The following is a 27,658-nucleotide window of genomic DNA, read 5'->3' as shown; positions in this document are numbered from 1 at the left end:
CTCAGGCTGAGAGCCAGGCCTGGGGAGGGGGGTGGATGCGTGGGTTGTCACCATGTCTGGCCTCCAGCAGGACCCGTAGTCCTGGGTTAGCCCACCCCTGCAGGGCAGCCCCTCCACCCGGCGGCATGCTCACGAAGCCAACCTGGCCGCACAGCTGACATTCCAGCGGGGGAGGCTGAGGACTAATGGGAAGCAGATTTCTTAGTAAATGACCACGTGGGTATAGTGCTGGGGTGTGTGTGATGCAGGAGGCTGAGCAAAGCCAGGCAGCAGGTGGAGCGGAGGTAAGCCAGGGCACTGGTTCTGGGAGTCCAGCTGCCATTTCTCTTCTAGTAAGGAAAGGAGCATTTATCCTGTACCCATGTGTCCATCTAAAGGGAGGAAATGACAGGCGGCTTTGCTCCCTTCTGACTGCAGTTTCTAACATCGTGGGCGGGGCCAGCTCCTGCAAGGCAGGGTTTAGCCTGATCCCTATCCAGGATGAGCGTGATCCCAATCCCGGGTGCCTGCAGGAGCCCCTGCCCTGTGGTCAGAGCAAGGCCTGGTCCTGCAGGGAGGGGCCGATGCTGACCCCTGGTGGCAACACGTGGCAGCACCTGCACCACCGCCTAGGGACAGCTACCTGCCAATGAGTGGAATAGTTGGGTGGTCTCCTAGCATTTATTTATTGCCACCATGACCCACAATTCAAGGCTAGTTGAGGTACTGCTGTAGCATCAGATGCACGCTGAAATTCCAGAGGTTGAGAAAGTGGTGATAGGCCAGTCTGGCTGTACCATAGCTAAGTGGAGGATGAGGAGAGCAGCGAGGACTCCAGGCGGGTTCAGTGACTGTTTTCCCCACAGAGCCGCTTTCAGGACAGGTACAGAAAAAAAATGCGCTAAGAGGTTGGACACTGTGGCTCATGCCTGTAATCCCAGCACTTTGGGAGGCTGAGGTGGGCAGATCACCTGAGGTCGGGATCTCTATTAAAAATACAAAATTATTTAATTAATTAATTTAATTTTCCATGGCTTAAAATAAAATTAAATTAAAAAAAATACAAAATTAGCCAGACATGGTAGTGCATGCCTGTAATCCCAGCTACTTGGGAGGCTGAGGCAGGAGAATCACTTGAACCCGGGAGGCGGAGGTTGCGGTGACCCAAGAATGTGTCATTATACTCCAGCCTGGGCAACAAGAGTGAGACTCTGTTTAAAAAAAAAAAGAAAAAAAGAAAAGAAAGGAAAAACACACTGAGCCAGGCACAGTGGCATGCACCTGTAGTCCCAGCTACTCAAAGCTGAGGCAGGAGGATCGCGTGCGCCCAGGAGCTCCAGGCTGGAGTGCATTGTGATCGCACCTGTGAATAGCCACTACATGCCAGCCGGGGCAACGCAGCCAATTCCCATCTCTTAAAAAAAAAAAAAAAAAAAAAACTGAAAAGAAATCCTTGTGAAACTGAAAGATGTCATATACCTGCACATTTTGTACACTAGCAAATTCAGTTTATTCCCATTCTGTTTTTACAAAGTACTTTAATATCCACTTCAGATCCATTGCCCAGCTATAAAAATACTTTCTATGCTTCGCCTTGTTCCAGAGGGATTTTAGGAGGCTTACAAAGACTCGTCTGGTGAGTCAGAGTGGCACAAACGGAAAGTGGGAGTGAAAGAAAAACAAGGGCAGGGCCATAAAATGAAGGAATCAGGAATGGGGTTTGTACAGAAACATGGACTGTCATGCGCGCTTGCTGTGAATGGGCCACGCATATCACTCCAAGCTTCCCAGCAGCCAAGGTGAAAAAGGAAATGTAGTCAGTTACTTAGCTCTGGTGTCCATGAGATAAAGAGGACCCCATTGCTCAGCATGGTAGACTCTTCCTGGTTCCAGGGCAAGCTGGGATTGCTTTGGCCTCTCCCCCTCAGGACCTCCATAGCATGGACTGTGATGCTGTAAACTTTGGCGGTCTAGGCAAGGTGTCTGTGTCAGCCGATGCCAGCCTTCCTGGCATGGGGCTTCAGCAGCTTTTCTGTTGGTGTTGAGGGCTGTGGGGTGGCTGTTTCTGGTTGCTAAAGATAAGAGACCAGCCATATTGTCATGGGTGCTCGGGGCTAGAGGGGACAGGACACACAGCTGTGGATGAGACTCAGCTCCTCATGGGCCGACGTCCTTGTGGGGGAGTCACAGTGGGCTCATGGAGGTGGGGGCGGTTAGAAAGTGTCACCCCGACCAGCCTGGGGCAGAGCACCAGCCTGGGGACCTCTGGATCCTGGAATATACATCTTGGTCATGTCCCTGCCTTGTTCGTGACCTTGAGCAACTCAACTCTCGGTCTTCTGGGCCTCAGTTACCATATCCATAAAATGGGATTCATAACCCCCGCCCTGTCCTATCCATAAAATGGGATTCATAACCCCCGCCCTGTCCACCCACTTGGTTGTTCCAAGGGCCACATGGGAGGCCAAATGGATGCAAAAGGCTTTATAAAGTCCAGTGAGGGGAACTGTGATGGGCTGGCATCCTGATTTCAGGCTGCAGGGCCCGAGGCCACAGGCTTGAGTCAGGGTTGGGGGCAGGGGGTCCTGGTGAGGGTTTGCTAGGATCAGCCTCTCCTTTTTTCAACGTCTGGGGAATTCACACCCTAGGGCTGCTCGGTCAGCAGGTTGGTGGCGACACAGCCACACGTCAGCTCACGCGGTCTCTCACCCCACAGCCTGGGACTACAGCCAGGGCTTCGTGAACGAGGAGATGATCCGGGACCACCTTCCGCCCCCGGAGGAGGAGCCGCTGGTGCTGATGTGTGGCCCCCCACCCATGATCCAGTACGCCTGCCTGCCCAACCTGGACCGTGTGGGCCACCCCAAGGAGCGCTGCTTCGCCTTCTGAGGGCCAGGCACAGTCACACGGCCACCTGCCCCGCGCACCCCACGCCCCGTCCACACTCACCCTGTCACCTCCCCACATCGCACACTGGGGCTCCGGGTTCAGCCTGGCCTGCCCGTGCCCTGGTGCATCACCTGGCTCAGCGGGCCTCCTGGGGCCCCTTTGGGAGCAGGGCTCTGTCCCAGGTGGGCCACGGCTGAGCCTTCAGGATGGGTCCTGCCCGGCACTTACTGGTTCTTACCAGAGACACCCCGCCCCATCCCTGTCCTCATGACCCCTCGTCCACCCCACACACACACTACAAGGCCGAGGGCTGCCAGCAGCCCCCTTGGCCCACCCTTCCCGGCCTTGGTCCACAGTCAGGATGTCAGCAGATGCGGATGGGCAGTCCACAGCTGCAGGTGCCAGGGCCCACCCTAGCCTCACCTGCCGCCACCACTCCCGCCTCAGGGCCGGGCCCAGGCCTCAGCACCTGACACTGCGTGAGACAGCGACACCAGAAAGCCCTCTTGGGGGCACTGCTCCCCACTCCGGGCTCTGGCCAGCCGGGAGCTTGGCTCTCCTCTGGCTAGAGTGGGAAGAGGGGGCTGGCCACAGAACCTCGGCATTTCCTTCCAACCCATCCAAACACGGAGGCAGCCTTGGGAGCCCCGAGCTGTGGGCTGGGCAGCCCACTGCACCACCTGGTTGTTTTGGGGTCCTGGGCTGGGGCCACCATCCCCAGTGGCAGGACTCCCATAACCACATGTATTTATTCCTGTGTCCTACACCATCCCCTCCTGCCCTCACCCCCAGCACAGGGGGATTCTGAGCAGTGCCTCTCGTCTGAGGGACATATTGGTGACCTCGACATTGCCTTTAGACTACAGTTGTGTTAGCCTCTTGTGTATCGGCTTTTCCAGAGTCATTTATGAGCAGGAAAAAAAATGAAGTAAAACTTTGCTAATATTAACCCTTCTGTAGCTCCTCAAGGGTCTGTGACCTGCATCACAAGGGATGGGGGGACAGGAAAGGGCTGGGAAGACCCAGCATTTCTTTTTTCTTTTTCTTTTGTTTTTCTTTTTGAGACAGAGTCTCCCTCTGTCACCCAGGCTGGAGTGCAGTGGTGTGATCTCAGCTCACTGCAACCTCTGCCTCCCAGGTTCAAGCGATTCTCCCGCCTCAGCCTTCTGAGTAGCTGGGATTATAGGCACACACCACCACAGCCAGCTAAATCTTTGTTTTTTAAGAGACAGAGTCTTGCTCTGTCGTCCAGGCTGGAGTGTAGTGGCGTGATCTCAGCTCACTGCAGCCTCCACCTCCTAGGTTCAAGCGATTCTCCTGCCTCGGCCTCCCGAGCAGCTGGGATTACAGGTGCATGCCACCACACCCAGCTAATTTTTTTTTTTTTTTTTTTTTTTTAGTAGAGACGGGATTTCACCATGTTGGTCAGGCTGGTCTCAAACTTCTGACCTTGTGATTTGCCCGCCTTGGCCTCCCAAAGTGCTGGGATTACAGGCGTGAGCCACCATGCCTGGCCAACTTTTTTGTATTTTTAGTAGAGACAGGGTTTTGCAATGTTAGCCAAGCTGGTCTTGAACTTCTGACCTCAAGTGATCCACCTACCTTGGTCTCCCAAAGTGCTGGGATTACAAGTGTGAGCCACTGGGCCCAGCTTGGCATTTATTTTTGATGTATATCTGTGGTAGAAAATTTGGAAAGTACAGAGAAGTATACAGAGAAGTATGCACAGGAAAAAAAAATTCCCAACACCCAGAGGCAAACGAGCTGAAACCAGGCAACCCCAATCCACCGCAAGGCTGCTGCCTGCCATCAGCGTCAGATGAGCTTTGAGGCTAAGGGAAGTCAGGATGCCATCTGCATGTGGTATATTACAGAGGTGATGAGGCACGCTGGCATGGGGCTATCAGCAGGGCCGGGCGCAGTGGCTCATGCCTGTAATCCCAGCACTTTGGGAAGCTGAAGTGGGTGGATCACCTGAGGTCCGGAGTTTGAGACCACCCTGACCAACATGGAGAAATCCTATCTCTACTGAAAATACAAAATTAGACAGGCATGGTAGCACATGCCTGTAATCCCAGTTATGCAGGAGGCAGGAGAATTGCTTGAACCCAAGAGATGGAGGTTGTGGTGAGCCGAGATAGGGCCAATGCACTCCAGCCTGGGCAACAAAAGCGAAACTCGAAACTCCGTCTCAAAAACAGTGTGCGGGGGAGGGAGGAAAGCCCCAGAGAGTTGGATTTGTGCTGGGACGAGAAGAGAGGGAGCTGGCCCTGCCAGAGTGGGTGGGTGTTCAACTGGTGGAAATGGCAGGTGCGAAGGCCCTGCTGTGGGAACCAGCTTGTGGAATAAACTTTCAGAAACAGATCAAAGAAGACGGTGGCTGGAGGGGGCAGTGGAGATGAGGCTGGAGAGGGAGGCGGGGCTAGGCTGGTGCTCCGGAGACTTACTGTGTGACCCCAGGAGCACAGCAAGGCCAGAGTGGCTGGAGGGGAGTGGGGAAGAAGAGGGAAAGGGGCAGGTTCACAGGAAGGAGGGCCCGAGAGAGAGCCCTGTCTCCTCTTGCCTCTCACTTTCCATTCTGTCTCTGGCCCCCTCACTCCGTACTGGGGCAGTAAAAGGAATCTCAGACCCAAAATGGCCTTCTCCACACTGTGGCTGGGGACTCTGCTAGCAGTGGATACGTGTTAGGTCTCATCCTCATTTCTGTCCTTGTATGAGGCTGAAAGTCTCAGGATTTGAACACAGACCTGCCTGAGCCCACAAGACCTCACCTGAGCTGCCTCCAGGACCTGGGAAAAGGGATGAGCTGGACCTGATGCCTACCCTCTCCAGGTCTGTTCCCCATTCAGAAAATGGGAGAGGGCTCTAGGGCAGCCATTCTCCACTCAGACTCGACACCTTTGTGTATTTATTTATTTATTTGAGACAGTCTTGCCCTGTCTCCAGGATGGAGTGCAGTGGCATGACCTCAGCTCACTGCAACCTCCGCATCCTGGGTTCAAGCAATCCTGCCTTAGCCTCCCGAGTAGCTGGGACTATAGGCATGCGCCACCACGCCCAGCTAACGATCTCTTGACCTCATGATCCACCCGCCTCGGCCTCCCAAAGTGCTGGGATTACAGGTGTGAGCCACTGCGCCCAGCCTATTTATTTATTTATTAATGAGATGGCGTATTGCTCTGTCTCCCAAGCTGGAGTGCAGTGACGCAATCTCCACTCACTGCAACCTCCACCTCCCAGGTTCAAGCAATTCTCTTGCCTCAGTCTCCGGTATAGCTGGGATTACAAGCCGGCGCCACGGCATCCAGTTTTGTTTTGTTTGTTTGTTTTTATTTTTCATAGAGATGGGTATCACCGTGTTGGCCAGGCTGGTCTCAAACTCCTGACCTCAGGTAATCCACCCGCCTCGGCCTCCCATAGTGCTGAGATCACAGGCCCTAGCCACCGCGCGTGGCCAACACCTTCAAAATAACCGTTGTAACAGGTTCTTTACACTCCCGAATTCATAGGCAGTGTCACCTACCTATGGGAAGAATGTAAAACACCAACACAGCGGTGGCTCACGCCTGTAATCCCAGCAATTTTCCGAGGCAGGTGGGTGGATCATCTGAGGTCATAAGTTCGAGACCACACTGGCCAACATGGCGAAACCCGTCTCTACCAAAAATACAAAAATTAGCCGGGCATGGTGGCCCGTGCCTGTAATCCCAGCTACTAGTGGGGCTGAGGCAGGACAATCGCTTGAACCTGAGAGACGGCGATTGCAGTGAGCCGAGACCACACCACTTACACTCCAGCCTGAGTAACAAGAGTAAGACTCTGTCTGAAAAAAAAAAAAAAAAAGGGGAGGGAGGACTCCAGTGAAAAGATGCCTATTTCCACACGCAAACGCTGAGCGGGTCCCGGGACACACGTGGAGCGGGCGCGGGATCCTGGGTCGCTGCCGGGCTCCGCCGACTGGGGCACAGCACAGCGAGCGGGACCCGAATTCCTTCCGCTGCGGCGCGCTGCACTGGTGGAAATTCCGTTTGTTCCCACCCGGCCTGCGAGTCTACAGTAGAAGAGCGGAGGTCTGCAAGGGGCTTCTCCACTCCGGGAATGCCCCGGGACGTTGGGAGGGCCAGGGCCCCACCCGCCGACCCCTCCACTTGCCCCCCCATCCCTGTCTTTGGGACCAGACGTCCAAACAAAGCTCCGAAATGCCCCGGGGGCAGGGCCATCTCAGACTTAGATGACTTGTTTATGACTCATTTGTGTTGGCTTTTTAAAAAAGTCGTCCGAGGCCGGGCGCGGTGGCTCACGCCTGTAATCCCAGCACTTTGGGAGGCCGAGGCGGGTGGATCACGAGGTCAAGAGATCGAGACCATCCTGGTCAACACGGTGAAACCCCGTTTCTACTAAAAATACAAAAAATTAGCTGGGCATGGTGGCGCGTGCCTGTAATCCCAGCTACTCAGGAGGCTGAGGCAGGAGAATTGCCTGAACCCAGGAGGCGGAGGTTGTGGTGAGCCGAGATCGCGCCATTGCACTCCAGCCTGGGTTACAAGAGCGAAACTCCGTCTCAAAAAAAAAAAAAAAAAAAAAAAAAAGTCGTCCGCGGGGCGCAGTGGCTCACACGTGTTATCCCAGCACTTTGGGAGCCCTGGCGGGCAGATCGTCGTAAGTCAGGAGTTCGAGACCATCCTGGCCAACATGGAGAAACGCCGTGTCTAACTAAAAATACAAAAATTAGCAGGGCGTCGTGGCACACACCTGTAATTCCAGCTACTCGGGAGGCTGAGGCAGGAGACTCGCTTGAACCCGGGAGGCAGATGTTGCAGTGAGCTGAGATCACACCATTGCATTTCAGCTTGGGCGACAGAGCAAGACTCTGTCTCAAAAAAAAAAAATTTCCTCCGCATCTGCCCTACAGTGCCCAGCTGATCCCACTGGCCAGCCCCTCCTCCTCCTCTGTCTGGCGCGTTCCTCCTGGCACCCCTAGAAGGGAGGAAAGGGTTAATAGTCCCGTTTTATGGGTGAGGAAAAGAGATCAGGGAAGGAGCCCAGTGTGGTGGTGCAGGCCTGTAGTCCCAGCTACTCGAGAGACTGAGGCAGGAGGATCTCAGGATCTCTCTTACCCAGTTTCTTTTTCTCTTTTCTTTCTCTTTCGTTCCCCCAGTTTCCTTCCTTCCTTCTTTTCCTTTCTTTCTTCCCCCGTTTCCTTCCTTTTCTTTTTTCCCATTTCCTTCCTTCCTTTCCTTTCTTCCCGTTTCTTTCCTTACTTTTTCTTTCTTTTCTCCCGTTTCCTTCCTTCCTTTCTCCCTCTTTTTCTTTTTTCCTCCCTTCCTTCCTCTCTCTCTCTCCCCCTTCCTTCTTTCTCCCCCACCCCCAACCTGTTCTAAGGGCACAGAGTGTATTTTTAGTGATTATATTAATATCTGCCAAACACCTACCTCAGGCCTGGCACATGCTGGAGGCTGGGGTTGTATCAATGTAAAAGCCATTCCCTGTGTTTAACACATAAATGAATCTCTTTAACTCTTTTTAGAGTTGGGAGAGTCTCTTTAACTCTCCCAATGCCCTAGATGTTATTTGCTCCATTTTACAGATTAGGAAGACAGAGACACAGAGAGATGAAGCGCTTAGCTCATGACAGTCATGCCACCACTGGGACTTGAGCCCGGCAGTCTTCCAGCTCTCACCCTCAAGAGCTCTGCATTATAAAGTCCCAAAGTGAACATGTTGTACCCAAGTGAGTCAAGGAATGTGCCACAGTGAGATTGAATTATGAATCCTTTATTATGCCGGTGACCGAGAGGTGGATAAGGCCCAAAATTCTCTCGGCCCCTAAGAAAAAGGTGGTATTTTATACCCTAGTTTTAAAAGGGAAGGGGAACTTAGCTGAAGCAAATTTTTCACAAAAGCAGAATAAGCCAAAAGTTAAAAGATAAACTAGGCGGGGCGCGGTGGCTCACGCCTGTAATCCCAGCACTTTGGGAGGCCAAGGTGGGCGGATCACGAGGTCAAGAGATCGAGACCATCTTGGTCAACATGGTGAAACCCTGTCTCTACTAAAAAAAAAAAAGAAAAGAAAAGAAACTAGTACATGAGAAATAAAATAGTGCCAGGTGCAAGGGATAAAGCTGTCATGAAAGACATACAACTTATAGATGATGGGGGCTCTGGGCATTCAACAGCACCTGCATTCCCAGGCTCTGCTGGTACCACTTAACTCGGCCTCTTATCAGCAAATACATTCCTGGAGGTGCCCAGTGTCAGCCTGCCCCAGCTATATACTACAGTTATATACTTAATGGTGGGAAAATAACTAAAATGAAGAAGCCAAGATGGAGTCTGTCCGGCTTAAGAAGCCAACGTGAAGCCTGAACAGCTCTCGGTCTGAGAAAGAGTCAGTTTTAGCTGGCAAAAAAGGTTATCACAAACACGCTGGGTCACGAACTGAGCTGCTGTGTGAGGCTGGAGAAACATGTTTCTTGTCTAAGAAACAAGCACAGAGAAGTGGTTATGCGGGGAAGTTTCAGAGAACTGGGTAAGGCTGCATATATGGAAATTGCCAACTTCGTGGGTCACAACGTCAATATCATGAGTAACTTTAGACCGGCTCACGTGCAGTTGGGGGACAGTGGTGGAGCATCGCAGAGCGTCCCCCGCCAGCGATAAGGCTGCCCAGAAACTGACGCCACGCGACGATGAAAAAACAAAACCACAGTAAGGTACTCCGCTCGCCTACCTACCAGAAAGACAGAAACAGCACCACTTCGCGCTCAGTCTACTTTTTCCCGTGTAATAGGGTCGGGCAGATCGCAGCTCCCAGGCATCCCGCAAAGTAGGCGGGTCACCTCAGGGGCGACCTTTACCCGCTCAAAAATTCGTCTCACATTAGCAGTGAGGATTCGGGCGTCACCCCGAATCGTTATTTTCCTTACTCATAAGTTTAAGGCATAAAGAGGTGTGGCGCTCATTTCCAAAGTAATGAATCGTATTCTCATTAGGCCTACGATGAGTATCATAGTTGACTGTTGAGCGCATGATCCGGTTCCTTTGACCTTTATCTTACTTGTTTACGAATTTATTTTGTCGCTTTTCACTTGATTATTTCGCGAGGAGAATAAGTAATTCATAACCTGCCGATTCTCCGTATGCAGATAAGCAGCCAGCACCGCGAAGGCTCACGGGGGGCGTCCCCGCCCCTTCCGGTTCTTGCCTGCTTTGAGCTGGCTGTCGCGAGAGTTGGTCAGCGGACGCCGGAAGTAGTTTGTCGCTCCGTAGCGGCCGAAGGGGCGGGCTTGCGGGTTGGGGGCGTCTCAGCTGCTTTCGGCTTGCTCGGCGGCGCAAGATGGCGGACATCTCCCTGGACGAACTCATCAGGAAGCGCGGGGCGGCGGCGAAAGGACGGTGAGAGGCCTTTTCTTCCTTCGGGGTTTAGGGTCCGCGACCTAGTGGAGCTCGAGGCGGGGGAGGGAGCGGCCCGGACGCGACGCGGAGGACCGGGTGCGCCCGCCCCCAACCGCAGCCGCGCTCCTCATTGGCCGGGCCGCCGCCGTCGCCACCGCGGCCCCGACCGACCGCCCGCCCACTGGCCGAGGCGCAGTCCCTCCGGCGGGCTGGGTAGGCCGACGGGGCCGCGGCGCGGTCGTGTGCTGGGCTCGTGGGACTGAGGGGCTGCCCCCTGGGGCTTTCCCGTTTCGGGGACCGGGGGTCTCGGCGGCGCAGCCCCTTCGTCTGTCTGGACTGGCATTTGGTCTCCCCTTGCTGATCTCGGCGCTGCCTGCTCTCCACCCATCTTAGAGTTGAGACAACCGAAGTTTAGCTGCAGGGAAGTGACTTGCTCCGACGGCCGCTGCTGAGGCGCAAACCCCAATCCTGCGCCCGTTTCCTGACTCCACGCGGCCTCTGTTAACACTCGCCTCCCTTTGTGCCTCGTTTTAAGTTTTCTAAGCCCGTTCATATACACGATGGATCATTTAATCTTTTACTGTCGTGTTGCCTGCTGGCTATTCACGTTACCTTTACTGATGGGAGACTTGAGGCTGGGAGAGGTAGCGCGGCTTGCCCGAAGCTACGGAGAACTGAGCGGCGGGGCTGAGTGCTTTTTAATTGCTGGCTGAGTTGGTCTCTTTCAAAGGCTTGAAAAACAGGTGGGCTGGGCTGGAGATTGGCCATTTCCTTAGGGAGGAGAAAGTGCTTGAGCTACGTGAGGAGCCACGTAGGTGATTTGCGTTCACGTCTCCCAAACTTCCTCGAGACCCTTAAATGTTACTAGTCTTGCCTTTGTTTGCTGAGTTCACCTGTTTGAAGAAGTGAGAACTTGCCCAGTAGTTTGCCAGCACGCATTACATAAGTTTAAATGTCTTTGTAAACAGCCAGGCTGTCAATATGTTAGATACTGTTTTCTCAGACATTCGTTCTCTTAGCAGATGTTTATTTTTATTTTATTTTGTTTTTTGAGACGGAGTCTCGCTCTGTCGCCCAGGGTGGAAGTGCAGTGGTGTGATCTCGGCTCACTGCAACCTCTGCCTTCCAGGTTCCAGCGATTCTCTTGTCTCAGCCTCCCGAGTAGCTGGAACTACAGGCTAATTTTTGTATTTTTAGTAGAGACAGGGGTTTCACTATGATGGTCAGGCTGGTCTCAAAATCCTGACCTCAGGTGATCCACCCACGGCCTTTCAAAGTGCTGGAATTACAGGCGTGAGCCACTGCGCCTGGCCATCCAATAGATGTTTAATACCACCCATATGCCTGTGGCTAGATTTTTCTCTTGATATCTGAAATGTATCCTTCACTTCCTTCCCCACCCTGGACACTCCTGTCAACTGCAACTGCTGCCACCACCTCGTAATTCGCAGCCAGCACTTACCTGGCTTCTGGTTCATAATTGGCACGCGTTAGTATTTGTTTCCTCAACTACTGACTGAGAGCCTCTCAGCTCTCCATCTAGTGACTGATGTGAAATTGGCGCTGCTTCCTCTGGCCACTTCTGAATTCGTCCAGGTTTGATAAGTTCCTTTGGAAACGATGGAATGAGCCACACCAGGTTCTTCTCTCTCTCAGGTCACTCCCCCAGTTTCTGACTGCAGGCGGACTGTACTGTAGCCTGTTTGACCTGTATGTTTTTGGCTTTAATGTGTGCAGAGTTTTGTGTTGGGCAGTAGATAGGGCTGCAGGAGTGGAGTGGGGGTATATGTGGATCCACAGGAAGAGGGGCCTTGCAGCGGGATCCACCTGGCACGTGCCACTGTTGGGTTTACCTGGTCAGAGGACTTTAGGCAGTTTCCTCACTTGTAATGGTGGTTCCTGGTTGAGGGGATTAAATGTGAGAAGCTTTTTTTTGTTTTGTTTTGTTTTGAGACGGAATCTCACTGTGTTGCCCAGGCTGGAGTGCAATGGTGTGATCTCGGCTCACTGCAACTTCCGTCTCCCGGGTTCAAGAGATTTTCTTGCCTCAGCCTTCCGAGTAGCTGGAATCACAGGCATTGGCCACCACGCCCAGCTAATTTTTGTATTTTTAGTAGAGACGGGGTTTCACCATGTTGGCCAGGCTGGTCTCAAACTCCTGACCTCAAGTGATCTGCTTGCCGCGGCCTCCCAAAGTGCTGGGGTTACAGGCAGGAGCCACCGTGCCCGGCCAGAAGGTATGTTTAAAAGTTTGTGCTATGTAGCAAGTGTTCAGCAAAGGTTGGTAATAATCTTGGACTTTCCCTTAAAGGAATAGAAGCACAAAATACCCTTAGAGCACAACAGGAAACCACTGGGGCTTTAGAGTCAGACTGCCAAGGCCCCAATCCCTACTTCTCCCACTTTCCATGTGACCTTCTGCAAGTTACTTAACCATTCCTTGCCTCTTTCCTTATCTATAAAACATAGGTCATACTTGCTTTATTAGGTTATTGTCAGGACTGAGTGAATTCATATACCTAAAGTGCATGGAAAAATTCCTGACAAGGGCACTAAGTGCTCAGTAGATGTTAGCTTTCGCTATTGTCATTATTGAAGGCTTTTTAAAATCAAGGAGTAAGTAACATGATCCAGGTTTTAGCATGAGAGTATTGCTTTGCCATTGCGTGGGGATCGGATTGTGGCAAAGAGTGCGGGCAGAGAGACCAGCGTGGAGGACCTGGAGTGCATGCTGTGTTCTAGAAACTTCTTTTTTATTTCACTTGCACAGCCAACAAAGAGAAAAGCTAGATCCACGGGTCCCTGTTAAGATAACGTGAAGGGTGTAATCCCAGCACTTTGGGAGGCCAAGGCGGGTGGATCACGAGGTCAAGAGATCGAGACCATCCTGGTCAACATGGTGAAGCCCTGTCTCTACTAAAAATACAAAAAATTAGCTGGGCATGGTGGCGCACGCCTGTAGTCCCAGCTACTCAGGAGGCTGAGGCAGGAGAATTGCCTGAACCCAGGAGGCGGAGGTTGCGGTGAGCCGAGATCGCGCCATTGCAGCACTCCAGCCTGGGTAACGAGCGCAACTCCGTCTCAAAAAAAAAAAAAAAAAGATAATGTGAAGGGCCTGACAAATTCAGTGAACAGATGTCATTACCTGCAGTAAGTTTATTTTATTTTATTTTATTCCTTTGAGATGGATGCTCTGTCGCCCAGAATGGAGTACAGTGGTGCGATCTCAGCTCACTTCAACCTCTGCCTCCTGGGTTAAGGTGATTCTCCTGCCTCAGCCTCCCGAGTAGCTGGGACTACAGGTGCATGCCACCGTGCCCAGCAAAATTTTTGTGTTTTAGTAGAGATGGGGTTTCACCATGTTGGCCAGGATGGTCTCGATCTCCTGACCTCATGATCCACCTGCCTTGGCCTTCCAAAGTGTTGGGATTACAGGTGTGAGCCACCGCACCCTGCCAGTTTATTTTATTTCTTTATTGTTTTTTTGAGGTGGAGTTTCACTTCATTTTCCAGGCTGACGTACAATGGCGCCATCTTCACTCGCTGCAACCTCTGCCTCCAGGTTCAAATGATTCTCCTGCCTCAGCCTCCCAAGTAGCTGGAACTGTAGGCATGCGCCACCACACCCAGCTAATTTTTGTATTTTTAGTAGAGACAAGGTTTCACCATGTTGGTCAAGCTGGTCTGCCTCACTAATCTCAAGTGATCTGCCTCAGCCTCCCAAAGTGCTGGGATTACGGGTGTGAGGCATGGCGCCTGGCCATATATTCTATTTTATATACTGCCTAGAAGAAACTGCATACTTGGAACTTTGGTTTTAATGTTGCATGGATATTCCAGGAATAGTTTTGTTGTTAATTTGGGAAGAACCTTGACTATCTAAGAATGCCTTTTTCCTCTTAGTAGAAATAGCCGAAGATCCAGCTTGTGGAGTGTAAATAACCTCTTTCTGCACCACTGTGATCACTGTTTCCTGTGATCACAAGGATGACATTTGTGGAATGTGCTTGTTCTCAAAGCAGTCATTCTGTTTTGTGTTCCTCACACTTTGTGAGTCAAGAAAAGGGTCTTAGCTGGATGCAGTGGTTGCTCATGCCTGTAACTCCAGCTGTTTGGGAGGCTAAGGCAGGAGGATCGCCTGAGCCCAGGAGTTCAAGACTGCAGTGAGCCATGCTTGTACCACTGCACTCTAGCCTGGTTGGTAGAGCAAGACCTCATCTCTTGAAAAAAGAAAGAACCGGGCACGGTGGCTCACACTTGTAATCATAGCACTTTGGGAGCCTGAGGTGGGTGGATCATGAGGTCAGGAGTTCAAGACCAGCCTGGCCATCATGGTGAAACCCCATCTTTAAAAAAAAGAAAAAAAAATTTGAATAAAAAAGAAAGAAAAGATGGTGGCTCATGCCTGTAATTCCAGCACTTTGGGAGGCCGAGGTGGGTGGATCATGAGGTCAGGAGTTCAAGACCACCCTGGCCAAGATGGTAAAACCCCATCTCTACTAAAAGTACAAAAATTAGCTGGGCAAGGTGGCAGGCACCTGTAATCCCAGATACTTGGGAGGCTGAGGCAGGAGAATCACTTGAATCCGGAAGGTGGAGGTTGCAGTGAGCCAAAATCCCACCACTGTACTCTAGTCTGGGTGGTAAAGCAAGACTCCGTCTCAGGAAAAAAAAAAAAGAAAACAACAAAAGAGTCATTACCATTACTATTACCTAGGCTTCCAATTAATTATTAAAAGATTCCTTGATTGATGGAAATGATAGAACCAGAAGGGGATGGTTTTGAGTGATACCTTCCTCCATAATGAGGTGGATGCTACTTTCCTCACCACTGTGCCTCTCCAGTGACTTCAGTTGTGAAAGATCCATCAAGTCTCCTCAGGATAGCATTAGGCACCAGTTGCAGTGCTGGCCTGACCCTTGTGTTGATTTTTTCCTTTATTTATTTGAGACGGGGTCTTGCTCTGTTGTCCAGACTGGAGTGCAGTGGCAAGATCATGGCTCACTGCAGCCTCCGCCTCCTGGGCTCAAGCAGTCTTCCTGCCTCAGGCTGCCAAGTAGCTTAGAACCACAGGCACGTGCCACCATGCCTGGCTAATTAGTTTTGTATTTTCTGTAGAGACGGGTCTGGCCATGTTGCCCAGGCTGGTCTCAAACCCTGGGACTCAAGCAGTCCTTCTGCCTCCGCTTCACAAAGTGCTGGGGTTACAGGCATGAGCCACTGCGCCCAGCAGTTTCTTACTTTAGATATGAGGGCATCCCCAGTTAAGTCAGTTGACATGTCCTCTCTTGTTAGTTTGGTGAGTTTAACTCTCAGCAGATAGCTTTCTGCCTGCTGCCTCCAAGCAGTTCAGTGTGGCAGCCTTGAGTGTGCTGGAGACTGGAGTGGAGCAGCTCTGGGTCAGTCACCTGATCTGGGGAGTCCTTGGAGCTGGAAGTGGGAGGTTGTAGGAGAAGGGGGGGATTGTAAACTTTGCAGTTCAGCCCAGGACTCTGATCCTGGTACTGATTGCTGGTTTCCTTGTTGAAATAAAATAAAGGAAATGTAGACCTAAACACAAAAAGGAGGAAATGAGTTGTTACATAATTCCAGGCAAAGAATTGTGTTTTAAAATGAAACATCTGCACAGGACTCTTTGGTAAAGGGATAGTATTTTAATGTCTTGTTTTTCTTTGTGCCTTAAATCACCAAATTCAGAATTGACCCTTAGTGATGGTTAGAATTAAGCTGTTTTCTCTCTATAAAAATAACCTCAACACACACACTCCCTAACCGAGAAGATATTAAACCCATGGGTTAAAATCTACTTTATAGTAATCCAGGGCCCCACTTCTTGGGCCTGGATGCTTTGGACTGGACATCTGTCCAGAGCTGGCTGCAGCCCTGCCCTCAACAGACAGAGCCAGGAGGGTGAGATATTCCTAGCCCAGACAGACCCTCCCCGCTCATCACATGAATACCAGGTTCCAGTTGGGGCTATAGGGGAGAGAATTTGGGGTCCAGGCGGCATTTGCCTTCTCACCCGCCAGTGACACTCTTCACAGGACCTCGAGGAATACCTGGCGAAGGCTCGGAAGCAATTCCAGAGCTGTAGATTGGGCGATGGAGGTGGGGCAATTAAGAGACTTGCTCAAAGCCTTTCTCCTTCCACCTCCCAAACATTTACTGAGGATAAAAGTGCAGGATGTGTTTTGGGAATGTCAGTAGTCTCTACAGTGGGGAGTGAGGCTGCAGCCATAAGTTGGGGCCAGACCTGAGGCTCCCCCCAGGGGTTGAGCTTTGTTAAGGAGCCCTCAGCAGTTCTAGGAATGGGAGGGTATCATAATTGAGTCTATGTTTTAGAGACCTACCCCTAGCAGGAGTGTTTATTTGAAAAATTTCCTATGACTAATGCCTGCCTGAAACCAGTGCTGCTGCCTGCTGGGATGAATAGCTGTCTTTTCATGCAGGAAGAGCAGCTGTGATTATAAAAAGCCTGAACGCTGAAGCCCCCTAAAGCTGTTCATGAAAGAAGTTGAAAGCACTATGGAACCAGCGAACTGAGTACATCAGATAGGGGAAATAGCTTACTCCCTCCCACTGTGAGGAGCTCCTACTACATCCTCAACTACTGTTACCTCCCGCCCCCATATGTGCCTTTTAGGATGTTCCAATAGATAAAAATGCCAGCGCAAGGCATCTTGGTGGTCTCTCCTGCCAGGCAGGCACTGTGGTATGTGAGCTCTCTCCGTGCGCGCTGCCCACTTACTCACCTTGGTGCTTGTGCTCACCCTTTAGTCTCTAGAGAGTGCTCTGTATCCCTGGGCACAACTGGAGTCCTAAGATTTTTTTCAGCCTAGGGAGAGTGTTCACCCTTACTTTTTATATATATAAAATAAAATTTTTTTTTTGAGACAGAGTTTCACTCTTCTGCCAGGCGCCAGGCTGGAGTGCAGTGGCGCGATCTTAGCTCACTGCAACCTCTGCCTCCCAGGTTCAAGTAATTCTCCTGCCTAAGCCTCCTGAGTAGCTGGGATTACAGGCGCGTGCCACAACGCCCAGCTAATTTTTGTATTTTTAGTAGAGACAGGGTTTCACTATGTTGACCAGGATGGTCTCCATCTCTTGACCTTGTGATCCGCCTGCCTCGGCCTCCCAAAATGCTAGGATTACAGGCGTGAGCCACTGCACCCAGCTATATAAGATAAATTTTTAAGGGGTTAACAACATATTGAAACTAAAATACCAGACACCAATAATAAGGAAGATTGTTTCTTTTTGTTTTGGTGGTGTTTTTTGGTTTTGTTTTGGATTCCTTTGATTTTGTTTTTGTTTTTGAGACAGGGTCGTGTTCTGGTCTCATGCCCATCGCTTGAACACCTGGGTTCAAGCAATCCACCTGCCTCAGAACCTCCCAGAGTGTATTACAGGCGTGAGCTACTGCTCCTGGCCTTTTTTATTTTTCTAAGTTTTTTCAGGGCTAGGCACGGTGGCTGACACCTGTAATCCCAACACTTTGGGAGGTTGAGCCGGACAGGTCACCTGAGGTCGGGAGTTTGAGACCAGCCTGACCAACATGGAGAAACCCTGTCTCTACTAAAAATACAGAAAAGTAGCTGGCGTGGTGGCGCATGTCTGTAATCCCAGCTACTCAGGAGGCTGAGGCACGAGAATCACTTGAACCCAGGAGGCGGAGGTTACGGTGAGCTGAGATCGTGTCATTGCACTCCAGCCTGGACAATAAGAGTGAAACTCCATCTCAAAAAAAAAGAAAAAAAAATTTTTTTTTCTTAACTCTTGCAGTTCTGGTCTTTATTTTTGACCCATGCTTATTTAGTAGATGCTTTAACCAGATACAGTGAAGTTCAAGTTCATTCCTTACCCTTAGTAGCTCTTGGGATAATCTCCTTGGTTCTGAGCATCCTCATTTATAAACTGTGAATAATAACTTAATTCATGGGGTTGTAACATTTAAAAGATGTCTAAAGCTGGGCATATTGGCTCAAAACTTAGAAGACTGAGGCAGGAGGATGACCTGAAACCAGGAAGTCAAAGCTGTAGTGAGCTATGATTATACCACTGCACTCCAGCCTGGGCAACAGAATGAGATTCTGTCTTTTTTTATTTTTTTAAATATATTTTTGGACAGGGTCTTGCTCTGTTGCCCAGCCTGGAGGACAGTATCAGGACTCTGGCTCACATTGCTTTCTGGGGCTCAAGTGATCTTCGGGAGTAAACAACAAAGCTTCTGGAGTAGCTGAGACTACAGACTCATGCCCAGATAATTTTCTACTTCTATTATTATAGAGACAGCATCTCACTATGTTGCCCAGGCTGGTCCTGAACTCCTGGGCTCAAACCATCCTCCTGCCTCAGCCTTCTAAAGTGCTGAGATTACAGGTGTGAGCCACCACATCCCAGGAGTCTTGCTATGTTGCCTGTGCTGTTCTTGATCTCCTGGGCTCAAGGCATCCTCCTACCTTGGCCTCCCAAAGTGCTGAGATTACATGCATGAGCCATTGTGTCCAGCCTTGTTTTTTTTTTTGGAGACAGAATCTCACTCTGTTGCCCAGGCTGGAGTACAATGGCACAGTCTTGGCTCACTGCAACCTCTGCCTCCTGGGTTCAAGCAATTCTCCTGCCTCAGCCTCCTGAGTAGCTGGGATTATGAATGCCCGCCACCACACGTGGCTGGTTTTGTATTTTTAGTAGAGACGGGCGTTCACCATGTTGGTCAGGATGGTCTTGAACTCCTGACCTCAGATGATCCACCTGCCTCGGCCTCCGAAAGTGCTGGGATTACAGGCATGAGCCACAGCACCCGGTAGCCTTGTCTCTTTAAAAAAAAAAAAAAAAGTCTGTGCCAAAATTTGTCAGCCTGAATCAGCAACGCTCAAAAATTTTCATTCATTATGTTCTTTATTTTTATTTTTTTGAAACAGTCTTGCCCTTTCTCCCAGGCTAGAGTGCAGTGGTGTGATCCTGGCTCACTGCAATCTCCATCTCCTGGGTTCAGGTGATTCTCCTGCCTCAGCCTTCCGAGTAGCTGGGATTATAGTTGCATGCCACCACATCTGGCTAATTTTTATATTTTTATAGAGACAGCTTTGGCTGTGTTAGTCAGACTGGTTTTGAACTCCTGACCTCATGCGATTCACCTGCCTTGGCCTCCCAAAGTGCTGGGATTACAGGAGTGAGCCACCGTGCCCGGCCTAGCTGCAGGTTTCTGAGGTCACCCCAACACATAGCCCCAGTTGTCCATGGCTTTGCAGGCCATGGAACATGAAGCCTAGGGTAGCCCAGTCCTAGGGAGGGTGAATGCCGTCTACCACATACAAGTATTTATTTTCTCTCTAATCATATGTGCCAGCCCCCTGAAGACATCCTTCCTTTGGCCCTGCTTTCTCTAGTGCCTCCATCTCCCACAGTCCTCACATTAAAAAATAAGGCAGGGATGGCAAGTAAACCTTAAGCCTTATCTGATTAATTGTATGAATGACACTTCCACTCAGAACCTACTGGAAAGTATTTAAATCTTAGTTTGCCACTTTCCAAAGAGAATAATGATAGCATGCATCACTGCCTGGTTTTTTTTTTTTGAGACAGAGTTTCGCTCTTGTTACCCAGGCTGGAGTGCAGTGGTGTGATCTCGGCTCACCTAAACCACTGCCTCCTGGGTTCAAGCAATTCTCCTGCCTCAGCCTCCCGAATAGCTGGGACTACAGGCATGCACCACCATGCCCAGCTAATTTTTGTATTTTTAGTAGAGACGGGGTTTCACCATGTTGACCAGGATGGTCTTGATCTCTTGACCTCGTGATCCACCCACCTCGGCCTCCCAAAGTGCTGGGATTACAGGCGTGAGCCACCATGCGCAGCCCACTGCCTGTTTTAATCTGTTTAGGCTGCTATAAGAAAATACCGTAAGCTGGGTAGCTTATAAAAAACAGAAACTTCCTTCTCACAGAGAGTTCTGGAAGTCCAGGATCAGGGTGCTGGCAGATTCCATGTCTGATGAGGGCCTGCCTGCTTCCTGGTTCTGGATGGTCTTTCTGCTGCGTCCTCACATGGCAGAAGGGGCTAGGGAGCTTTCTGGGGCTTCTTCCTTATAAAGGGCACTAAAGCCATTCATGTGAAGTCTCTGCCCTCATGACTTCATCAATTCCCAAAGGCCCCCACCTCCTACTACCATCACGTTGCAGATTAGGTTTCAACAGAGGAATTTTGGGGAGACACAGATGTTCAGTCTATATTACTGCATTAGGTCTGTCTCTGGCATATTGGAGGCAGCAGGTGTTTTTTCATTATTTGAGGGATAACAAAATGAAGGTCTGGGTTTGCTTTTATTGGTACCAGGTAGACTCACCTTTGGCTTCACTTCTGCTAAAAATTAGCAGAGGAGCTGACAGCCAGTCTCACTCTAGCCACTTGTACAATGCAGCAGTGGGAGAGTACCAGTGACTTGCTCAGTACGAGAGATGCCTCCTGGGAGGTCCAGGCAGTGAAGTGGGAGGCAACGTAGGAACTCGTTTATGCAACAGAGTTTACCCTCTAACATGAGGTCAACATGACTCTTCTCCAGAATCACCAGCAGAGTTAAAAATGCCAATGCCCAGTCTTCCCCCCCAGATTTTGGATTTAGTACCTAGGGTGGGATCTGGACAGCTGTGTATTTAAGAAGCTCCACAGGAGTTTCTGACACTCAGCCAGGGCTTGATGCCGCTTAGGAGGTACTGGGCCGTGAAAAAGGACTGAGCCCCTATTCTTCTCTCCCAGCCCCATCCAGGGTGGGGAGAGAAAAAAGGAAACAAGCAGGTGTAATAATAGGCACAGAGGAGAGTTGGCCTGGAGGAATCAGATAGGGTTCCCCCAGAGGACACCTTGACATAGGAGTCCCCCAACTGCCACAGGAGTACCTGTTAATGGCAGCTACAGTAGAGAGACCTGGGGGTGGGAGGAGACAGAAGCAGCCCAGAGATCTCCGGGAGGATCTCCAGTGCTGCACTCAGGAGGGCCTTCTGTTCACTTTCAAGCCACTGTGGACCAACAGAGGAACCTGAGAAAGAGACCAGGCCTGTTTAAAAGGAGTTTCATTCGTTTCCAGTTAAAAAAAGTATTTTTTTTTTTTTTTTTTTTTTTTTTTTTTGGAGACGGGGTTTCGCTCTTGTTACCCAGGCTGGAGTGCAATGGCATGATCTCGGCTCACCGCAACCTCCGCCTCCTGGGTTCAGGCAATTCTACTGCCTCAGCCTCCTGAGTAGCTGGGATTACAGGCACGTGCCACCATGCCCAGCTAATTTTTTGTATTATTAGTAGAGACGGGGTTTCACCATGTTGACCAGGATGGTCTCGATCTCTTGACCTCGTGATCCACCCGCCTCGGCCTCCCAAAGTGCTGGGATTACAGGCGTGAGCCACCACGCCCAGCCCAGAAAAACGTATTTTATTTTCAATCCCGGGCGTACATGTGCATGTTTGTTCCATGGATTATATTGCGTACTGGGGAGGATTAGGCTTCTGGTGTACCCATTACCCAAATAGTGAATGAACCGTGTACCCGGTCATTTCCAATTTCAGTACTTTCCGTATTTGATATTTTTGCTATTGCAGAGCAGCTTTATCTTTCTTTCCTACAAGTCTTTATGTCGTCTGTTTTCCTCTAGGTGTATGCCAGACCCACATGTTTTCTCTCTTGGTCCTAGCCCAGTAGGTGGTGTCTGCCTTCCTTAGAGATAATCTTTGTTAATCATTGTGCCTCTCCAAGCCTGCTTCTCCCACTGTAAAGTGGACTTAGTAAGTACTTCTCAGGGTGCAGAGGGCTGAGTGAGAACATGGATGGGGAAGGGCCTTGGAAACTAAAGTTGCTCTTCAGATGGGTGGGATTATATTTGGGGGATGTTCATTTTATTTGACTGGCATTGTTGGGAGGTTGTTGTCCATGTTGGTGTCTCAAGATACATGGTCTAGGGAGCAAAACAGTCTTACCTAGTGATAAAACTTGCCAGTCTCTCTCTCTTAATTTTGCTTAAATTGCCAAATTAAAAGCCATCATGAAACCAGGAAAGGAGTCTTCATGTAGGCATCGTTGTTTACTCAGGCACAGGCAGGGAGTTGCTTTCTTATTCTCCAGGACCTCCTCTGTCCCCAGTGTTACCACAGTTCTACTTTCATAGACTGCTGTTATATCCAGATCCATTTAATATTGATTGCGATTTGTATTTGCAGGCTTAATGCCAGACCGGGAGTTGGAGGTGTCCGATCTCGAGTTGGGATTCAGCAAGGCCTTCTCAGCCAGTCAGCACGCACAGCCACCTTCCAGCAAAGATTTGATGCCCGGCAGAAGATTGGCCTCTCAGATGCCCGGCTCAAACTGGGAGTCAAGGATGCTCGGGAGAAGCTTTTGCAGAAAGATGCCCGGTTTCGGATCAAAGGGAAAGTACAGGATGCCAGAGAGATGTTGAACTCTCGCAAGCAGCAGACCACAGTGCCCCAGAAGCCCCGCCAGGTCGCTGATGCCCGGGAGAAGATCAGCTTGAAGAGGAGTTCCCCTGCTGCCTTCATGAACCCACCCATTGGGACAGTGACTCCTGCCCTCAAGCTCACCAAAACCATCCAGGTGTGTTGTGGCTTTTGTTATGAATTCCTAGAAAGCTAGTAACAAAGGTAGATTCAGAGGCAAGGGGCTGGGCGTGATTGGGCAAAAATACAGTCCCCTCAAGTGTTGGTATAGCACTTTGCTCCTTACAGAGGCTTTAAGTACGTTATAGCCCGGTAACCATATGAGGAAGGAAAGGTATTATCTCAGTTCTACAGAAAAGAAAGGGAAAGGCCATAGAAATTTAGTGACTTTCCCAGGTGAGATACTGGTGGAAGAAAGAGAGGGAAAGGACAAAACATTTATTGATTGTATGGTCCTCACTCCACCCCTAGAATTGTGACCCTCGTTTTAAAAAAGAAGAACCTGAGTCTCAGAGATGTGAAATACTGTGCCCTCAGCATCATATATCAGGCAGTGGCAGGGCCAGGGTAGGAGCCCAGTGGGATTTGGCCCCTAGTCCAGGGCCCTGGCCACCCTCCATAGCTGCCACCACAGAGGGAAAAGAAACAATGTCATTTAATCTTCATAGCAGCTTTGGTAATAGGAACAGCAGCGGCCGCAGCAAACATTGATTGAGCCAAGTCCGTTAAGTCCTACATGTGCGTTAGCAGTGTGGTCGCTGGGATGATGATTCTTCTGTTACTTCGTACTATGAGGGATAAAGCATTCTGTAGTGCCTTTTACCAAAGACCAGAGCTGCATACCCACCATGTGTCAAGTTCAGTAACTACCTCCTTATAGAGAATGCACGTGGACCCTGTGGGATGAATTCTGACCACTGAGTGTTTCCAGGTTCCACAGCAGAAAGCCATGGCACCACTTCATCCCCATCCTGCTGGAATGAGAATCAATGTTGTCAATAACCACCAGGCCAAACAGGTAGAGTGAGAGAGTGTGTGTGTGTACATAAAGAACATGTATGTGTGCACGTGTTTTGATGAGGCCTGCTTGGGTGGATCGACTGAAGCTTGCTCCAAGGTTCGCAGTTTGTAATATTGGAGGCAGGCTGAACTTTTTGCAGTTTGAGTTTAAAGAAGAAACTTCTTAATAGAAGAAGGGAGGCATAGAGGGCAGAGAGGCTAATAAAGTTTTTTTGTTTGTTTGTTTTTTCCATAAAAGTTCTAATGGGCCGGGCATGCTGGCTCATACCTGTAATCCCAGCACTTTGGGAGGTTGAGGTGGGCGGATCACCTGAGGTCAGGAGTTCGGGACCAGCTTGGCCAACATGGTGAAGCCCTATCTCTACTAAAAATACAAAAATTAGCTGATCGTGGTGGCAGGCGCCTGTAATTCCAGCTACTTGGGAGGCTGAGGCAGGAGAATTGCTTAATCCCAGGAGGTGGAGGTTGCAGTGAGCCGAGATTGCCCCACTGCACTCCAGCCTGGGCAACAGAGCAAGACTCTTGTCTCAAAAAGAAAAAAAAGTTCTATGTGCTTAATACAGAAAACTTGCCAAAAAGTCCCTCAAGTTCCTATTTTCCAAAGCCAGTCACTGTTGAAATTTTGCCGTAGTTCCTTACATGTCATTATTTATTTATTTTAATTATATCTGAGACAGGGTCTCAGAGTGTCCCCTTTATGCAGTCATGGCTCACTGCAGCCTTGACTTCCTGTGCTCAAATGATCCTCCCACCTTAGCCTCCTGAGTAGCTGGGATCACAGGTGCACACCACCACATCTGGCTAACTTTTATAGAGATGGAGTCTTACCATGTTGGCCAGTCTGGTTTCGAACTCCTGAGCTCAATCGATCCTCCCACCTGGGCCTGCCAAAGTGCTGGGGTTACAGGCACAGGTGTGAACCACCACGCCTAACATTATTTTACTTAACGCAGATTTGTGGTTGTGGTTATATTCTTATCCAATTTTGTATAGTTCCTTTTTATTTTGTAACTCAAAAATTTTTCTGTGACATTTCACATTTACTGTAAACGTTTTTAGTAACTGCAGAATCCATTGAGTTGGCATTCCAGTTTTATTGAAACCATTTTCCTGTCATTTTCACTGCTAAAAATCCTTCTGCTAGCCAGGCGTGGTGGCTCAGGCCTGTAATCCCAGCACTTTGGGAGGCTGAGGCGGGCGATCCCCTGAGGTCAGGAATTTGAGACCAGCCTGATCAAAATGGAGAAACCGTGCCTCTACTAAAAATATAAAATTAGCCAGGCGTGGTGGCACATGCCTGTAATCCCAGCTACTCTGGAGGCTGAGGCAGGAGAACCACTTGAACCTGGGAGGCAGAGGTTGTGGTGAGCCAAGATCGTGTCATTGCACTCCAGCCTGGGCGACGAGCGAAACTCCGTCTCAAAAAATGAAAGAAAGAAATCCTTCTGCTATGAACATCTTTGTAGATAAAGCTCTTTCTAGGGTTTGGGTTTATTTCTGTAGGCCATATTAACAAGGATGGACTTCCCAAGCCAAAGGATATGAATAAACATTTTAGGAACTCTGGATTGATACTGCCCACTGGGAAAAAGGGACTTCTGGTGTGCCTGTGAGTTGTAGAACTTTCACTGCAACTTGTGAGCAGGGAGTCAGCCTGTCAGGACTTGGTCCTCAGTCTCCCCAGGCACCATCACCCCTGTGCCCACTTCTCCTTTGGTTCCTTTCTCCAGCAGCCATCTCCTTGCCATGCCTGTTCTGGATGTCTTTTGAGGGCCCACATGCATATTTACTTATATTTCTTTATATTCTCAGAATTTATATGACCTGGATGAAGAAGACGATGGTATAGCTTCCATTCCTACTAAACAGATGAAGTTTGCAGCCTCAGGTGGCTTTCTCCACCATACGGTATAGTATTTCACCTTATTCTTACAGTGTGTTTGATCAGGCAGGTGGGAGAGGTTGTGGCAAAGAGAGCCTTTCAGTGCAGAAATACTTCTTTGTTTGGGCCGTAAGATTTTCAGAGCTGGAACTAGTCTGACCCCTTAGTTTTATAAATGCCGAGACTGGGTTGCCTACCGATTTAAGGTCTCACAGTAAGTAGAGTACAGGGCCGCAGCTCCCAGTTGCTGTGTTTGAGACAGTATAGGGAAATGCGAGTGACCTCACAGTGGGGGTCTGTTCTTTCCTTGGTGGCTGGCCATCCTGCATGCTCGGTGACTCTCTCTGGTCAGCAGGTCTGGCGCTGCTCTTGGAGTCTGGATTCCGTTAGTTGGCATTAGCAGGAATACATGTCACCTGATCTGTGGGCTCTACCAGGTGCAGCCTGCATGCAGGGAAAGCTTGTTAGACTAGAGTGCTGGCCAGACATCCAGAGAAGGAAAGAAAACAGCATCTGAGAGCATCGGGGAGATCCATGCTACTCAGCCCCGCGGTATAGCCAGGTGTCAGGCAGGGAGGCCAGTGGGCTGCCAGGTAGGTCCTCGTGGCAGGCACCTCTTTAATTTTTCCTTCAGAAGCTCAGAAACTCAGTTTTGGTTACTGTTCTGAGTATGTGGACCAGTCTCCTGGTTACTAATTAAGAGTAATGTGAAGCTGGCGGGGTGCAGTGGTTCACATCTGTAATCCCAGCACTTTGGGAGGCCTTAGGTGGGCAGATTACCTGAGGTCAGGAGTTTGAGACCAGCTTGGCCAACATGGTGAAATCCCGTCTCTACTAAAAATTTAAAAAATTAGCCAGGTGTGGTGGCGGGTGCCTGTAATTCCAGCTGCTTGGGAGGCTAAGGCAGGATAATCTCTTGAATCTGGAGGTAGAGGTTGCAGTGAACCAAGATTGTGCCACTGCACTCCAGTCTGGGCGACAGGGTGAGACTCTGTCTTAAAAAAAAAAAAAAGAGATACATTGTGAAGCTGAATGATGCCAGTTGTTTCTTTACGAAGGGACCAGGCCTTTCCAATAATTAGACTGCTCAAGTCTGCTACCAAGGGAACTGTCAGCTTGCTCAGTGAGTCTCTATCCCTACTTGATACCCTAATTAAATAAATGCCATATTTATACTAACGCATATTGTACCCAGTGAGATGGGTACTGTTGATTACCCTCTATGGATGAGGAAGCAGGCATGGAGAGGTGAAATCAGCCTGCTTGACATCACTCAGCTGAGGAGAAGCCGTGGATCTGAAATGGAGCCTGAGCAGTTTGGGTCTTGGGGCCCCGTGTGTAATCACTGTGTGGTCCTGGCCCTGGAGACTCAGAAAGCTGTGAGGAATGTGGAATCCAGCATGGGGATCACTCAGACTTGGAGAAGCATGGTGAATTGCCCCTGCCCATGCTCTGATCTGCCTCTCCTGCTGCATTCCTCCCATCTCCCTGCATCAGTGCCTATAAACACTGCCCTAAATCAGCAGGGCCCCCTGTCACTTCTGCTTTATGCACCGTCTTCCTCAGACACATGAATACAAGGGAGTTTGTTTCCAAAGGACCACATCTAGATGGGAGGGTCTGTTTTTGGTTATCTGCACTGCTGACTGCCAGCATGTCCATGACAGTCTGGGAGCTGATGAGGCCAAAGCTGTGTGTGGCACTGCTGCATGGTCAGAAAAGGAACCAAAAAGCTGAGTTCTGGTCCCTCTTAAGAGTGGTGATCAGCACATTGCAATAGAACCATATCTAGGAATGAACTTTTCTCAAGCTTCTGGCATTTCAATTTTTTTTTTTTTAAGCAAAAAGCAGGTTTATTAAGAAAACAAAGGAATAAAAGAATGGCTACTCCATAGGCAGAGCGGGTCTTTTACATTTGTTGTAGAGATGAGGTCTCACTGTGTTGCCCAGGTCTGTCTTGAACTCCTGGGCTCAGCAGTCCTCTCACCTCAGCCTCCCAGAGTGCTGGGATGACAGGTATGATCACTGTGCCTGGCCTAGCTTTTCTCCTTCTG

At 49.9% G+C, this 27,658-nt stretch overlaps 2 protein-coding genes and 1 non-coding gene across 6 annotated transcripts in view; 2 read left to right on the top strand and 1 right to left on the bottom strand.

The window, feature by feature from the left end:
* Positions 1 to 3,817, top strand: part of LOC105734198 (NADH-cytochrome b5 reductase 3) — a 28,893-nt gene extending 25,076 nt beyond the window's left edge. For all 3 annotated transcript variants that reach the window (XM_064368136.1, XM_012476959.2, XM_012476960.3), the window contains exon 9: positions 2,696 to 3,817. In XM_064368136.1, coding sequence (XP_064224206.1) covers positions 2,696 to 2,868 — 173 coding nt within the window. In that variant the 3' untranslated portion in view covers positions 2,869 to 3,817. The remainder of the gene's footprint in view (positions 1 to 2,695) is intronic.
* A 5,844-nt stretch (positions 3,818 to 9,661) lies between these two features.
* On the bottom strand, positions 9,662 to 9,811 carry LOC135271339 (U12 minor spliceosomal RNA). The gene has a single exon (XR_010339444.1). It is a non-coding gene; the product is annotated as a U12 minor spliceosomal RNA (small nuclear RNA).
* A 314-nt stretch (positions 9,812 to 10,125) lies between these two features.
* The window catches only part of POLDIP3 (DNA polymerase delta interacting protein 3), a 29,729-nt gene continuing 12,196 nt past the window's right edge, over positions 10,126 to 27,658 (top strand). The window contains exons 1-4 of one of the 2 annotated variants that reach the window (XM_012476961.3): positions 10,127 to 10,263; positions 22,469 to 22,859; positions 23,634 to 23,720; positions 25,535 to 25,630. In XM_012476961.3, the coding sequence (XP_012332384.1) occupies positions 10,205 to 10,263; positions 22,469 to 22,859; positions 23,634 to 23,720; positions 25,535 to 25,630 (633 nt within the window). In that variant the 5' untranslated portion in view covers positions 10,127 to 10,204. Of the gene's footprint in view, positions 10,264 to 22,468; positions 22,860 to 23,633; positions 23,721 to 25,534; positions 25,631 to 27,658 lie in introns of both variants that reach the window. The other variant, XM_012476962.2, reaches the window with a different exon arrangement.

The sequence above is a fragment of the Aotus nancymaae genome, unplaced genomic scaffold (genome assembly GCF_030222135.1).
Source record: "Aotus nancymaae isolate 86718 unplaced genomic scaffold, 86718_ANA_hifiasm-v0.15.2.pri h1tg000076l, whole genome shotgun sequence".
Taxonomy (NCBI): domain Eukaryota; kingdom Metazoa; phylum Chordata; class Mammalia; order Primates; family Aotidae; genus Aotus; species Aotus nancymaae.
This window is presented reverse-complemented; position numbering and strand designations above follow the sequence as displayed.